Below are 14,870 nucleotides of genomic sequence, written 5' to 3'. Positions count from 1 at the left end.
ACATCAAATTGCTTTTGCAGTTCTGATGTTTTGCTTAATCTCTCCCTTGTGATCTGGACAGTTGGAGTAAAGAAAATTAATCTGTCAGTGTTGTGTATCCATTTTGCATTGTCTGCCTTAGGTTTGCTGGCAGATTTTTTGTGGGATGTATTAAAATATATGTATTTTTTACTCTTTCTGGATAAGAACTATGCTGACTTCACTAGAAATTGAGGATAGAATAGAAATAGCAACTTTCTCAATATAATAGTTATGTTTATCAATTTGTAGCCTTTTTAAATATAGTTAAAATGCTTAAATGTGACTTGACTTTTTCTCTGCTGTGCTCTCAAGTTTCCAAGCAGCTCCTTCTTGGCTCTCCTTCATGTCCCCCTGCTAAACTGTATGCCTTGTGAAAGTGGGTTTGAGCTGTTGGGTATTTCTGTTTGGTTTTCCTCCCAGCATCTCCTTTCTCTCATGCTGTCTGTTACCTTGTGTACAAGGTGGACAGCTTTCATGCTAGCAACTGGAGGGTGAGGAGGTCAGTGATGGACGTGTGCTTCATCAGGTGCTTGAGCAACTTAGATGAGAAGTCATGAGAAGAGGTGCTTCAAAGTAACGGCTGCTACCTTCACCAGCTCTTAGCCGTGGTACATTCCTCGGGGGTTTCAGAAACCTTGTCCAGAACAGAAAGTTGTGATGTTTAAGGCTTTATCATTATTGTAATAATATTTTCTTGGATGTGGTTATTTCTGTTTAACCAGGCAATATAAAGTATGTCAAGCAAAGACACGCTGGATTGGAAATCTTATCCATGTTTTTCATCAACCTAGCATATCTTAGGTTAGATACGTTATCTGTTTCACACCTGCAGGACTTCTAGTCTCTGACTGTAATTCCTGAGTGGGTCAGTGGAGGCTGGGGCATTTCAGGCTGTGTGTATCCTGCTGCTGTCTTCTTCCAAAGTGCCTGGCACTGGTTGCTTTTCCTACAGAAAGGCACTCAACTTTGTTGTCAGAGCCTTTGCCCTGGTCTGTGGTGGATGAGCAGCTCTTGGTTTGAGGCTGAGGCCAGTACTGAAGACAGGATACGTAACTAAACCATCTTTGGTTAGAGAAGTCATTAAAAATTATGTAAGCTTGTTGTCTTCCACCTCCAGTCCGCTTTTCTTGAGCATGCACTTGTTTGATTGGAGAAGCCACCTTTCCTTTCTGTGTTGTCATTACAACAGGTGGTCAGAGTAAGCCTAGGATATCTCAGTTAATGTAGACAAAACAATAATTATAAGTAAACACCATTTTATGAGTGTGTGTTTTGCTGTGTGTCATCCATGTCACGATCATTCTCTTATATGCTCCTGAAAGTTTTGGCTTCCCTTAAAAGGAGAGACCACCTCTCCAGATTTCACTGTCCCAATTATGCGGGGAGTGGGTAGAGACCCTACATGTTTAATTCAGACAAAACAGGTGTGACACGAGAGAAAACTGAGACTGCTTGTGTCTTTCTGGGCATTACATCACTGACAATCCTTATTTCCATTTTGTTTATTAGAATTTTTCATTGCAGTAGTTTTGCTGTTTTTTTCTTATACTTCTGTAAGACAAACATCCAACGAGGCCTTGTAGTTGGATGACAGACCCTGGGATGAGGGTAGTACTGCCCTTTGGAGCAGCTCCATCTCCTGCCTCTCAGTTCAGGAACAGCAGTACATGTTGCTTCTGAAGAGAGTCCTTTGTCTGAAACCATTCAAATAGGAGGACTAGAAGACCTCAGTGAGTTTCATCAATACTGTATTGAAAATCTGATCCATTTGGACTAGTCTCACACATCTAACCCAGTTAAGCCTCAGAAGAAACACATTTCCACCAAATTTTTTGTCTTCCTTGACAAACGTGTTAAGAAATTCTGGAAGGATGTGAAAGATCGAAGGGCCTTATTCTTTCTTATGTAATTCCTGTTCATTCCAAATTTCTTGATAGCGTTTTGAGATCTAGTATTCCTTCAGAGTACAGCTGTAATGATCTTGTCAGCTTGGTCCTCCAAGAGGAGGATCAGTCACACTCAGTCATTAACTTAGTGTAAATTTTTATCTGTTTTCTGTGAATAGCAGGAGTTAGAACAGAAGGATAAAGGACAATATTTCTTTAAATGTATTTTAGTGTGTGAGCAGCCTAAGGTCTAATAGTTATTTTTCTGGGTAGAATCACACTTAGAAGCATGGCAAACATTGAAATTCAAATAACCTAAGTTCTTGCTTCAGTGCCTTATTTTATACTTCTTCCTTTATCTTCACTTTTCGCTTCTTATTAGATCATTAATTACAAGGTCATGTCAGTTGCACTTTAAATGCATAATCATACAGACTCTCTAAGGTCTCGTTATGCTAATGTTATTGCTAATTATAAAACTGAATCCAGTGGAACATCATTTTTTGAAATGTCAGAGGTTGTGAAATAAGGAAATGTTGCAAGTTATGACAGCTCGTAAAAGATAAACTATCGCATGATAAGAAGTACGTAATTTAAGAATGAAAATTGTATATGCTGTGCAAAGAACACAAGGGAGTTTTAGACATTCTTCAGTGCATTTTCCTCTATCAGCATGGTGGATTGCTCTGTATTTAAAAAAAGAAAATCGTTGACATATTTTCATTCCAGAGCATCTTTCTAAAGATGAAAGGAATTAGTTGGATCTGATAGCATTGACCAGAAGCTTCTTTTCTGGTTATCTTCACTTCTCTCAGTCTATGTCATTTCTAATTAATGAGTTGTAGATACTACCATCTGAAACCACCTGTCTGCTGAATGCCCTGCATTGTTTGCCTGGTGTACAAAAACGCCAGTATAGGTTGAGTGTCTCCAGTGACATAAGGAGTCAGCTCTGCACTTGTTTAAACAAATAGTCAGCTGTTAGCTAATGGATCCATTAGTGAACTTTCTGCAGAATATCTTGTAGTTATTATTGCATGAAATTTTAATTACTCCAGAACTGTTTGAAATGTAAGAGGCCCTTCTTCTGCAGAACATTTTTCACATTTCGGTACTGAAGATGCTACTTTTATTTGCAGAAACTTTGTTGCTAATGCTGAGAAATAAAGGAGCAGTGAAAATATTCCATTTTTTCTGTTATTTTTATTAACAGTTTGTGAACCTCAAATTCTTTTTCAGATTTTATAGCATAGAGTTGCTCGTTTGTTTCTTAGTTTTAGGTGTAAAGATATTTGCAGTTTTGCTTTATTCTTCTAGAAAGAGATTTTACTTGCATTTAGTACCTGATTCAGTCTAGAAAGAACAGCTCCCTTGAGTGTCTTTCACTTTGCAGCACATTAGAACCTCTCTGTGCAGCTGCCTTACATTGTGAAATCTCCAGGGGATATCTAAGGAAGTAAGTGGTGGATCCATAACAAAATAGAGAGATCAGGATACCTTCAGTTTGTCCCTAAGGGGAACATTGTTTTTTTGTGTTCTGTTGTTGTTTTGTTTTGTTTTAGTTTTTGTTTGTTTTGTTTTGATTTGATTTGTTTTTCCCTAGTGGAGTTTTTGTTATTAAATCAATGACAACAAGTGAAAGAAACATGAGGCTCTCCCAGAATTTGGTCTTCAGAGTTTCTGAGCCCAACCTCTGTCCCTCAAACTCCTGATTCTAATGGGTAGAATATGGGAGAATTGGAAGAATACAGTTTTGAGGCATGCCAGAATGCTAGCTGTTGTGTTGTTGGTTCTTCATCCATGTGGTATTCCTTCCTTCCATTAAGAGACCTTCCTTGAATTACTCTGAGGAACGGTGTCACAAGGAACCAACGAATAAGTAACTTCCATATCTATCAACCTGAAAGAGCAAAGACATTTGTCAAAGGAGCAGATTCCTACACAGTACCAAAGTTTCTAGAAGGGATGGACCAGGCTTCATACACCCCAAGGGAATGGTTTCTCAGTATCTTAAGATACCAGATCTCTTAAAGAAAAGCTCACTTGTCTTGGGCTGGTAAGTCATCCTTCTGAAATGAAGGCAGGGGGAAAAAAGAAAACAAAACCAGATTCCTTAGAAGCTATACTTTTTGATGCATCGAACAGTGTTTTCTGTGTGATCTAGCACACTGCTCTAAAACTGAGTTGGAAGAGTAAGGGGTCCACACTGACTCTTATAGCTCTGTTTGACAGAGGGCTTGTGAAGGTCCCTGTACCATTGTCTGAGGTGTCTGTGGGGGTACTGAACCACGATGAACTTTTGCCCTTTGTATGACTTTCCCAAGTATCACAAATCAAAATAGATATCCCTAAGCACTTGTTTGATGGCAGTTAATTTCTTGAGTATGTTTATTGTTCTGCTGACGGTTGTGGGCATCCTGCTAACCTTCATCCATCCTTCCAGTAATGATTTTAGCTTCTGCCTCTTGAAAACAGTCTACCACATGATTGGTTCTATCTAGAAAGCTGGGAAAGACATCTGCGGTTTTACTCCATACCATTCAGAACGTTGCTTCCTGATAGTCCTCCAGCAAGCCAACTCCTAATCAACCCACCGAACATGCTGGCATACTAATCACAGACAACTGGAGAGTTATTCTGTGATCTACTATGACTTAACTAATGGGAATGGATCTGTGGATCCTGAATGACTTATTTTGGTTAGCTCTTCTTTCAGTAGGCAGACTGACTTCTCCAAAGCCAACAAGAACTTCTCATCTTTGTGTCTGTTTCCAAGAAGAGTTTGGTGCTTCAGAAAGATCCATGAATGTCATGGCAGAAAGTTATTCTTGAATGTTTTGTTACTTATCAGACAAAGAATAATGGAAATAGTTGTAAGTTATTTCAGTTACAAAAAATTTTTAATAACAAATGCAGTACCACAATAACCAAGTCCAGCATCGCTGCCAGCTGCTTAGGATTTTTTCCTTCATCCAGTAATATACTGCAGGACTAAACAGTAATAAGTCATGATTGTTTTTTTTTTCTTCCCATGTTGTGTGCCATCGTTTTTCTCTCCCCTGCTACTCACCATTTTGTCATCTTCCCTGTCTTTCCTACTCTGGAATTCAAACACAGAATTTATAGGATTTTTCTGCCTATGTTTTGGACTTCCAAAAGCTAAGCATTTTGCTTTTGCAATTTTGTTTTGTGAATATGCAATTATTAAAGTAGAAGAATGTTTAAATTTTTGTCTGCCTATTTCTGAATCTGTCCCCTTGAACAACTGATTGAATCTCTACTGTTAATCTCTTTAACTCCAGAAAGAAGATTACCTTAACAGTGAAATAGCTGGGGAGGGGAGAAGCAGGGGAAAGAGAGGCAAACTGTATTTCTCTAGAATGAATTCAGATCTTCAATAGGGACTTTTTACAGCCGTGAAGTTTACCAATGGAGACTTCTTGCTGCTAGCCTCATACAGGTGGTATTAATTATAGTTACATCATCTGGTGGTCAGTTGAATATCTGCATGGTCAATTACCACGCAGCTGGTAAAACTGCTTCCATCTCGTTGTTTGGTGTTTTTCATCTTGCAGTCTTATCGGTCTGTTACAAGTTAACCAAATACCAGGAATGACAGAGGAAAAATATTTGTGATGAAAATGTATGAATGTTCTTACTTTTTCCTTCTAATCTATTTATTAACATAAGTACTTTTGAATCACTCATGATGCTTAATTTTTAACCAAAGGTAGGGAATCGGTGCTGTTAGCAAACGTATTTTCACAAAGCCTTTTAGACTTGTATTCACTGTTCATAAGAAAACTTTGACCGCAGTTGTTTAAAGAGAATTAAAGAAATAGGCCACAAAATAAGGCAGGAGTTCACAAAAAGCAGCCAAGTGGCCAGGAAGCTGTGCTTCAAATTACAGCATCTGTTTTGCAAGTGGAAAAGGATGTGTTCTGTGTGTTTGATTCACTTGCACTGTCAATCAGTAACGAGCATTTCTACTATAGATTGCAAGGCTTCTTCTCCCAGGTAACAGTGATATGACGAGAGGTAATGGCCTCCAGTTGCACCAGGGGATGTTCAGGTTGGATATTACGAGAAATCTCTTCTCAGAAAAATTGGGGAGGCATTGGCTCAGGCTGCCCAGAAAGGTGGTGGAGTCCATGGAGGTGTTCAAGAACCATATGGATATGGCACTGAGAGCCATGGTTTAGTGGGTGACATTGGTAGTGATGGGCTGATGGTTGGACTACACAATCTTAGAGGTATTTTCCAACCTTAACGATTCTGTATAGGCAGGATGCGTTCCTCACTTGTGTATTCTATTAATTGTGATGAGTTGTTGATAGAATAAGTTGGTAATAATAACGTCAGAAGTAGTTAACAACTGAACAAGGTGTGCCTTTGTAATGATTCGTTATTATGTGTAAAACTGAAATGAGATTTGTGAAAATGCAGTTAATTGGCTCTGTTGCTTCTTGTTACCACACCAGTGGTTGTCTGTTATAGTATTAGGGACTGAAATGACAAGTGGATATGTTTAATTTTAAATATTGTATGGTACATCAGTCACTATGGATGTTCTTCTTTCCGGGAACTCTGATTGAAGGCTCTTAAGGAAATTATAGCATCTTTAATATTGTAATTGTTAAACAGAGGAAATTGGAAAAGTTTTAGGTTAAAAAACTAAGTTTACTCTTGGTGGCTATATTATGGTAGTGTTCATTTAGCAAGCTTTAATTTGTTCTAGATTTCTATATCTAATATAATAGTGAACAAGATAAGAGAGAACTGAAAGGGGGAAAAAAGAATGATGTACAGTGGGAGACAGGCTTTCTAACCCTTAGTTAAAGAATCCTGTAACTGCTGTTGCAAATGTTGAAATAAATACTCAGTATGTAGATGTTGAAGTTAAAGTAGATGTCACCACGACAGTAGGTTTTTGGGGTGTTTTGGTGCTTTTTTCCCCTGAGAACTTAAGAGTTTTCATATCAAACTAGTGTTACATCTGATGAGGGCTCCACTTCTTCTTCTCATTTGTTTCCCAGCTGGAGCAAGCTAGAAAATGCCTGCTATCAGTTGTCACTGCCTGATAAGTGACAGGTGGTGATTTCTTAAGATGCAGTAATTTTAATTGCTTGTGACTGTCTCCTCTCTCATGGCTGTCAGCAGGTAAGAGGTGTCCCTGCAGTAAACAGCTCTCATGGTCTGCTTCTAATGGGAGTCTGTGGCCATCTTGGGCTGTCAGGGCTATAAGCTGTCACTGTTCAGGGTGTAGTTCAGTTTTTAAGTTACTGGATGTTGTAATTACTATTGTAAACATTCTTCTAATTCTGCTTCAGCTCTGGAACTTAATCCTGTCCTGTAGCAATGATTAGTACTGGTTCATTTGTAAGCTCCATTAGGGGAGGTGGAATCGGGTGGAGGCTTTCCTGCATCTGTTTTTAAAGAGATCTGTAGTTGTAATGCCACCCACAGCACAGGACTTCATTGCTTAAAAAAAGCAAGCAGGGACACTCCCCTTGTTTCCTTAATGTCATGGCTTACACAGCTCTGTACTTGTCACCTCTGTTCGGAATTTGTGGTCTTTCCCAAATTCCCTGATGGGGAAGTCTTCATTGTTTTTTCCTCCTCTGCTCTCCAACCGTCTGTTTGGTTTTTGCCTCTTGGTTTGTTTCCCATGTCCTGCAAGGAGATGGAAGAATAATCCAAATTGTTTGCGTGTGTTGTGGTAGGAAAAAATAATGATGTCCTCTCTAGTCTGGGAATAGCTTAGATCTGATTCCAGAAACATTTTTCATTGGGATTTGTAATTTCCACACAGTAGCATTTGGTGGAGGTTTTTATTACTTCTTATACAGTAATTTCAGCATTTTCATCAGCTCTGTGGGGGGAGTCTTCTATGTTAGCTATCAAAAGATGAAGTGTCCAGATGAACTCATTTTTTCCTCTCATTTTCACAGAAGCAACGATGGGGTGCATTAAAAGCAAAGAAGATAAAGGTCCAGCCATGAAGTACAGGACTGATAACACTCCAGAGCCTATTAGTTCCCATGTCAGCCATTACGGGTCAGACTCCAGCCAAGCAACACAGTCACCGGCAATAAAGGGATCAGCAGTTAATTTTAACAGTCATTCCATGACTCCTTTTGGAGGGCCCTCAGGAATGACACCCTTTGGAGGAGCATCGTCTTCATTTTCAGCTGTGCCAAGTCCATATCCTAGTACTTTAACAGGTGAGTATTACATAAAACTCTTCTTGTATTATTATTCTTCTATAAGCTTCACAGTCATATTTTACAGATGAGAAAATGAAAAGGATACTATTACCCCTTGCCACATGGAAGTGAAAATTTAAAATAAATTGCCTTTTAGGACTTTCTGATTTTCAGTATCTTCGGTACTGAGATAATAATTCAGCCTATACCCAAGTGAATGGAGCTTGAGAGCTGGGTTTTTTGGCTTTTGTGTTTTTAGGACCATAGCACAGAGGTGTTCGTCATGTTAGAGGTGGTAATGGGAATAGGTGATAAAACTGTTAGAAATCCTGAGTTCTTGGAGGGATGCAGATGGAATGATGGCTGTACGTGTTTGGAGAAAGAGACAAAATGGAAAGCATCTCAAATTTAGGAAACTCAAGCTGTGATTTAAACTGATTTTCTAATTTTTGTATTAGCTGTGAGTTATTTACATTAAGGCCATGCAGAATCTGTTCTGTTACAGAGATAATCAAGATATTCAATATGTGCTGTGTACTTTAATATATGGACAGGATGTGTTAAATAAAAGAGCAGAATTCTCTCTGTTGATGGTCATATTAAAGGCTAAATTGAGAGAATTAGAATTTACAAGATGCAGAGATGTCTTTGCTGAGGCATAGTCGCTGAAGATGCAGCATTTTAAATCAGTAAACATTTGATGTTATAAACGTACATTTCTATAAAAGCCTTAAAACATTAAAAAACATAGTTCTCGTGCACATGGCTGATCTCAGTATTTCAGTTAGTTTTGCTGGGTATTTTTGAGAGGAAGCTGTATTTTTCTTTTATTCAGGGGGACAGAGGAGAGAACAGAAGCCTTGTACAGACACTTCACAAAACATGGCAAATAATTCTATATCAGTCTCCTAGTTTTCTCATAAACTCTAGTGTTAGCACAATTACACTGCTTAAATGTTTACATCTCTACAGTGGTATTTAAATGCTTCAACACAACAAATTTGAGGTCCATAAAAATCTGCTGTGGCCCTGACATTAAGAAATTCAGCAAAACAAATATGAACTGTCAAGTACTGATTACCTCATGCTGCCTTTTTGGAAATTCAGTAGAAAACAGAGAAAATGAGTATCTATCCCATCTCAATTTTTTTTAACCCCATCTGAAACCCAGTCCTGGATTAACACATGCAAAAGGAAGTGATGGCAGCCTTTCTTTTTATTCATGAGCTCTATCAGGTAGTTTTATGTGCTTACAGAAATCTTCATCTCCTCTGAAAAAAACCTCTGTGTATTGCCTCCTGTTAGTTTGGGCTCTTTGTTCACGTGGGAATCTCCTGCAGTGCATGCAGGCACTCCTGGGTAATACCAGACAACAGAAATGCAGCCCCCCCCAGCTACCACAAAATCAAGACCAAGAGGGCTGATCTCTTGTCTGTCCTTGTTCATCCTAGTTGTTAAGCATGTTGTTTCTTGGCTCAAAGTCAATAGGAGAGATTTCTCATGGAAAGGTAGGTCTTGAACCTCTTCAGTGTGGATTTGGGCAGGTTGACTTGGATGAAAATTAACTGCGTATATGATTATTCCTCGTTGCTTTGTAAGACTAGAAAGCCATCCTCAAGCACACACTTTTCTCTGTCTCTTTCTTTTTAAATAAAAATTCACCAACAGTTATTCAGTAAATCCACTTCTGATTTTCAGATCAACGAGAATTGTGTGGTGTTTTTGAAAGGATTAAATGACAAACTTCATCTGGCTGCAAGCTTTCAGTATTTGTCACAAACAGATCACTGAGTCAGGATCTGAAGCCCTTTGTTTTGCAGGAGAGAAAAAGAGATGGTCTTGTCAAACACGTCCTAAGTGTCCGTAGTACTTACCAAATCAGTCAGTGATGTCTTGAGGATGATACCATTGTCGTCATAGCCTGTAGTGAGGCTGAAAAAGAGTTGGGCCATCTTTATGCCTCTAGAGCAGAACTGGAAAAGAAATCTGAGTTAAATCCACTATGCTCCTATAGTGTACATTCTGTTATAGTGTACAAATGCACAGAATGTTACTGAAATTTAAAACAGAAAATTTGACTGGAAGCTGTGTTTACACGAGTGCTGTCTAGTCCTCATACTGAACAAGAGAGGAAAATCTGCTCTCCAAAGCCTGTCCTAGATTAAAGAATGAAAATTGTGCCCTAATGGGTGGATCCCCTTCAAGAAGAAAGTGTTTTGACCCCAGGTAGCTTTAACAACTAAGTTAGTGTTTCACAAAGAAAATATCTGCAAGAGATTTCAAAAATTGTTGGAGTTGTATCTCCTTGTATAAAATATTCTGTGCTGATGCTGTTTACCTGAAGCATTTTATTATTCTGTGCTACAGAATAAATAACACTTCTGCGTGAAAATGGTTTGTGCTGTACTTAAAGTGTTGAAATCAAAACTTTGCAAGGATTGTATAAAAATATTATTTCTTTAAAAATAGTAGGGAACGCACAAACACTGATAATTAATGCTAGTTTTCTTATTTTGTGACTTACATTTGAATACTTTGTTTCATTGCTCTGATTGGTGCTACACTTCCAAGAGAAATGGATATTTCTCTTGTTTCTATTAGTATCTGTGCAGACATTGTACGGTTTCTGTTGAAGTTTCTGTAGTCTCCCAGTAGTTTGATAAAGATTTATAAGCATTTGTAATATTGTGACTTGAGAGCACTGATTTTCTTAATCTGCAGAAGAAATCTCTGGGGATGGTTTATTACTTTAGTATATTTCTTCAGTAGTATAATAATGCATATAAAAATTGGAGGAACTCTTGATTTTGAACTTAGATTAGATACTGTTAACTTCTGATTTTCAGTTTGCAAATCATATTTCAGTGTGAACTTTCACTTAAATTTGGTTTTGTTCTGCCTTTCCTCGAGAAGCTGAGATTCATTTCCACTTGTGGCCTACTGGTACAGTCTAATCAAGGGAGTCTCTATATCAAACAAAAATATTTAAGTGAAGGTATCCACAGTAATACTAGGTACAGACAAAACTCACTGTGTGCTGTATTCCTCCTTTCTGATTGCCATCACGTTAGTTGCAGCATCTAAAGTTAGATACACGTTCCTGGAGATGGTCTTACCTGTATGTCCTGGTACATATATATAGTGGTAGAAATGTAGTGTTATACTTTCACAAATTTATTGTTTTATTACTTAGATTATCGTTAGGCTTCCTGAATGCCCACTACACTGTGAAATAGCATTTTTCTTTTGCTTCTTTTAGCCCAGTTTTATTAAAGTAACCAGCTCTTTCAAGCATAGAAAATGTGTTTCTACAGTAAGTGAAGGAGCCTGCCTGCTCGTACACGCATGTGTTGTCTGTGGGTCGCAGTCAGTGCCCTGAGCCAGAAGTGGGGCAGGGGAAGCAAATTCCTTAGAGCTGGTGCAGCGCAGCTGCTTGTCCTGTGAAATATGAGGGCTGCACTGGAAGTACTGCCTCCTGTTTTATGATGTTGGCCAGCAACATCAGAGGCAGAGGTCGGTGGTATGGCAGTAGGGATTGAACCTTCCTGCCAATATCCCACTATGTGTGACAGATGGCATCAGAGGGGCAGTCTGATAGAATGGTATCTGAATGGAAGCGTGTAAGAAACAAAGGTGTGTCACTGAATTACTCCATGCAGAAACAATGGCACCTGTTGACATTCATGAGTGCTTGCTGAGCATTTATGGAGACCAACCAGTGGCTGTGAGCACAGTGGGTAATACATTTCAGCAGTGATGACAGCAACGTGAAAGCTGTGTTCTGGATGGCCATGCAGATTTCTGTGAAAATGGTATGCAGGCTTTTGTTCTTCACTGGCATAAGGGCATAGCTAATGGTGAGGACTGTTAAAAAGTGGTGTTTTGTAGCTGAGAATTTGCTCCATCAAACGGTGTTATTGTGCTCTTTGTATCTGTTGTCATTTCCATGGAAATAAATAGGAGGCATTACTTCCAGAACAACCTACAGATCTTAGCCATTATTCTATGGAAGAATGCACCGACCAATCTTCCTCTGCAAAAGTAGGCGTTAGTGATTTCTTTAATTTCTTAATAAAGATGTTTTCTTCTAATGTTGATGTGTTTTGCAAATGTCTCTCTGTAAGTGCTCTAATTGTTAATGTAATTCTAATGATATATGTAAACACCTTCTTTGCTGTGGAAGTAACATATCTTTTAGCTTTTATTTGCTATAGGCTTTCCTTAATTTTAAGAAATGAGCTGATTATTGATCACAGCTGTCAAAATGAGATGGAACTTGAAGCCTTCAGTTGCTTCCAAGTTAAAATTGATGAGTTGTTTTCACAGAGCAGTCCTTAAATCAAGTTCTGCACCATTAATGCTAAATCTTTTTGCTTTTATTTTCTTTTTCAAGGTGGTGTTACTGTATTTGTGGCCTTATACGATTATGAAGCTAGAACTACAGATGACCTCTCATTTAAGAAAGGTGAACGGTTCCAGATAATAAACAACACGTAAGTGTTCTTGTTCACAAACTTCTCCAGGGTGTTGTTGGAAATAAAGAGATCCTCAGCTCTTCTTGAAATCTACGTGTCATATTTCAGTAGAGAGTAGTTGGAATTTTTTTCCTGAATGAGAGACTCTACACAGATGGGAGTTGAAATAGTGATACTGGTTAGATGATGCTTTTGGGCTAAGGTCATGTTTGGGGGCAGATGTCAAGCTATAGTGGATTGGGAATCCTAAAGCTGCATCCTTGCCTGCTGCTAGGGCTGCATCCTTTCATTGTCTTCTACAGTGAAGCGTAGTAGAGGGAGAAAAGCACGGTGTATCAGGCTCTGCATATTGCAGGTTTCCACATCCAAGAGGGATGAGTTTGATTTTCTAGTTTAATTGCAGTGCTATTCTGATCTTATGGCCTGATTTTTACAGGCCTGGAAAAGGAAAAATGATTTTTTCACCTTGGAGACTTCTTAGCACAGCCAAAAGCTGATGTAAACAATACATAAATGGAGCAGTTTTCACTCATCCAGTTATCTGATTTTATTAGTTGACTTCCTGCCTTGTGTGTTACTTGCTGTCAGCATACAGGCAGAATGATAGGACCGAGGCACATTAAGACTACAGAACTACATCTCTGCCATAAAATGTTTTGTTGCAAGTTTGCATTTTGTAGATATAAATTCCTCTTATGTTAAACAGAAAAAAACTCTTTAAAAGTCCCAGTAAGAGACAAGGCACTCACGTTGTTTACAATGAAAAGAAAAATATATTCAACTGCAGCACAAATGATAGTTGTTGCCTTCTCAATTAAAATGTTATGTGAAGATGCTTCAGCAGTTCGGGACCAATGTATTTGTTCATGTGTGGAAGAGGTAATTGATCTTACATTGCAGGGAAGGCGACTGGTGGGAAGCAAGATCCATTGCTACAGGAAAAACAGGCTACATCCCAAGCAATTATGTAGCTCCTGCAGACTCCATTCAAGCGGAAGAGTAAGACACTGCATCCTGTCAATCTGTTCTTATTATCCATTCTGCATTTAGTGCCTTGTAATAATATTCACTTCAGTTACTGCACGTAGCATTTAAGGGTGAAGTAGGATTATACCACTCATTAAGGGGTAGGAATGCTGTGTGAGTGTTCATAAGTTCATAAGTTCATAAGGTTGGAAAGGACCTATAAGATCATCTAGTCCAACCATCCTCCTATCACTATCTCTACCCAACTACTAAATTAAGTCCTTTAGCACCTCATCTAAACGCTTCTTGAACAGCGCTAGGGATGGTGCCTCAACCACCTCCCTAGGCAGGCCATTCCAGTGCCTGACCACTCTTTCAGAAAAGAAATGCTTCCTGAGGTCTAATCTAAATCTTCCCTGGCGCAACTTGTGGCCATTCCCTCTCGTCCTGTCATTACTTATCAGGGAGAAGAGGCCTACCCCCTCCTCACCACAACCCCCCTTCAGGAAGTGGTAGAGTGCAATAAGGTCTCCTCTGAGCCTCCTCTTCTCCAGACTAAACAATCCCAGCTCCCTCAGCCGCTCCTCATAAGACTTGTGCTCCAGGCCCCTCACCAGTTTTGTTGCCCTTCTCTGAACACGCTCCAGGGCCTCAATGTCCTTCTTGTAGTGAGGGGCCCAAAACTGAACACAGTACTCGAGGTGCGGCCGTACCAGAGCTGAGTACAGGGGGATGATCACCTCCCTGCTCCTGCTGGCTACACTATTTCTATTTTTTGTTGTCAAAGGTATAATTGTTAGATGTGAGGTGGATGTTTCTGCAATGTTTTATGCTTGCTTGCTACGTGTAGCTAAAGGAGTAAGGATGGAACAGTGCAGTAATGAGGATAAGAACTGGGAGATATGCTCTGTATTTCATAAAGAGCAACAACACGTGGTCTCTAATTAGAGTTCACACATCCTCAACTCTAGGCTTTTATCTGTATTGTTTGTTAAACCCTAACTCAAAATGGTAGTGCCCCATGTCACGCTATGAAAAAAGAAGTTGTATTGACAGCTATTGCTAATCTTTTAATCTCTAAGAGCTTCCTATTGACAGAATTGTTAGGGACATCGAAAACAACTATAAATTGGGAAATTGCGTTACTCTGGGTATCAGTAAATCCTACATTTATTTATAAACAAAAACCCCCAAGAGTTTATATATTTGAAGTTATTTTAGGAATAATGAGTAGGGCTTTAACTTTCAGGTGATACTTGTTTCAAGGGATTAATTGTGTTTATTGAGCAAGCAATGTATAGCTCCACAGCTCTTGA

General features: G+C 39.0%; 1 protein-coding gene across 1 annotated transcript in view; it reads left to right on the top strand.

Moving 5' to 3' along the window:
- YES1 (YES proto-oncogene 1, Src family tyrosine kinase) overlaps positions 1-14,870 on the top strand; it is a 50,062-nt gene that overhangs the window by 25,633 nt on the left and 9,559 nt on the right. The window contains exons 2-4 of the mRNA XM_065752246.1: positions 7,859-8,131; positions 12,507-12,606; positions 13,489-13,587. Coding sequence (XP_065608318.1) covers positions 7,867-8,131; positions 12,507-12,606; positions 13,489-13,587 — 464 coding nt within the window. The 5' untranslated portion in view covers positions 7,859-7,866. The remainder of the gene's footprint in view (positions 1-7,858; positions 8,132-12,506; positions 12,607-13,488; positions 13,588-14,870) is intronic.

This window comes from Cyrtonyx montezumae, unplaced genomic scaffold (assembly GCF_038088225.1).
Source record: "Cyrtonyx montezumae isolate F1298 unplaced genomic scaffold, pur_monq_1.0 scaffold_8, whole genome shotgun sequence".
Taxonomy (NCBI): Eukaryota; Metazoa; Chordata; class Aves; order Galliformes; family Odontophoridae; genus Cyrtonyx; species Cyrtonyx montezumae.
This window is presented reverse-complemented; position numbering and strand designations above follow the sequence as displayed.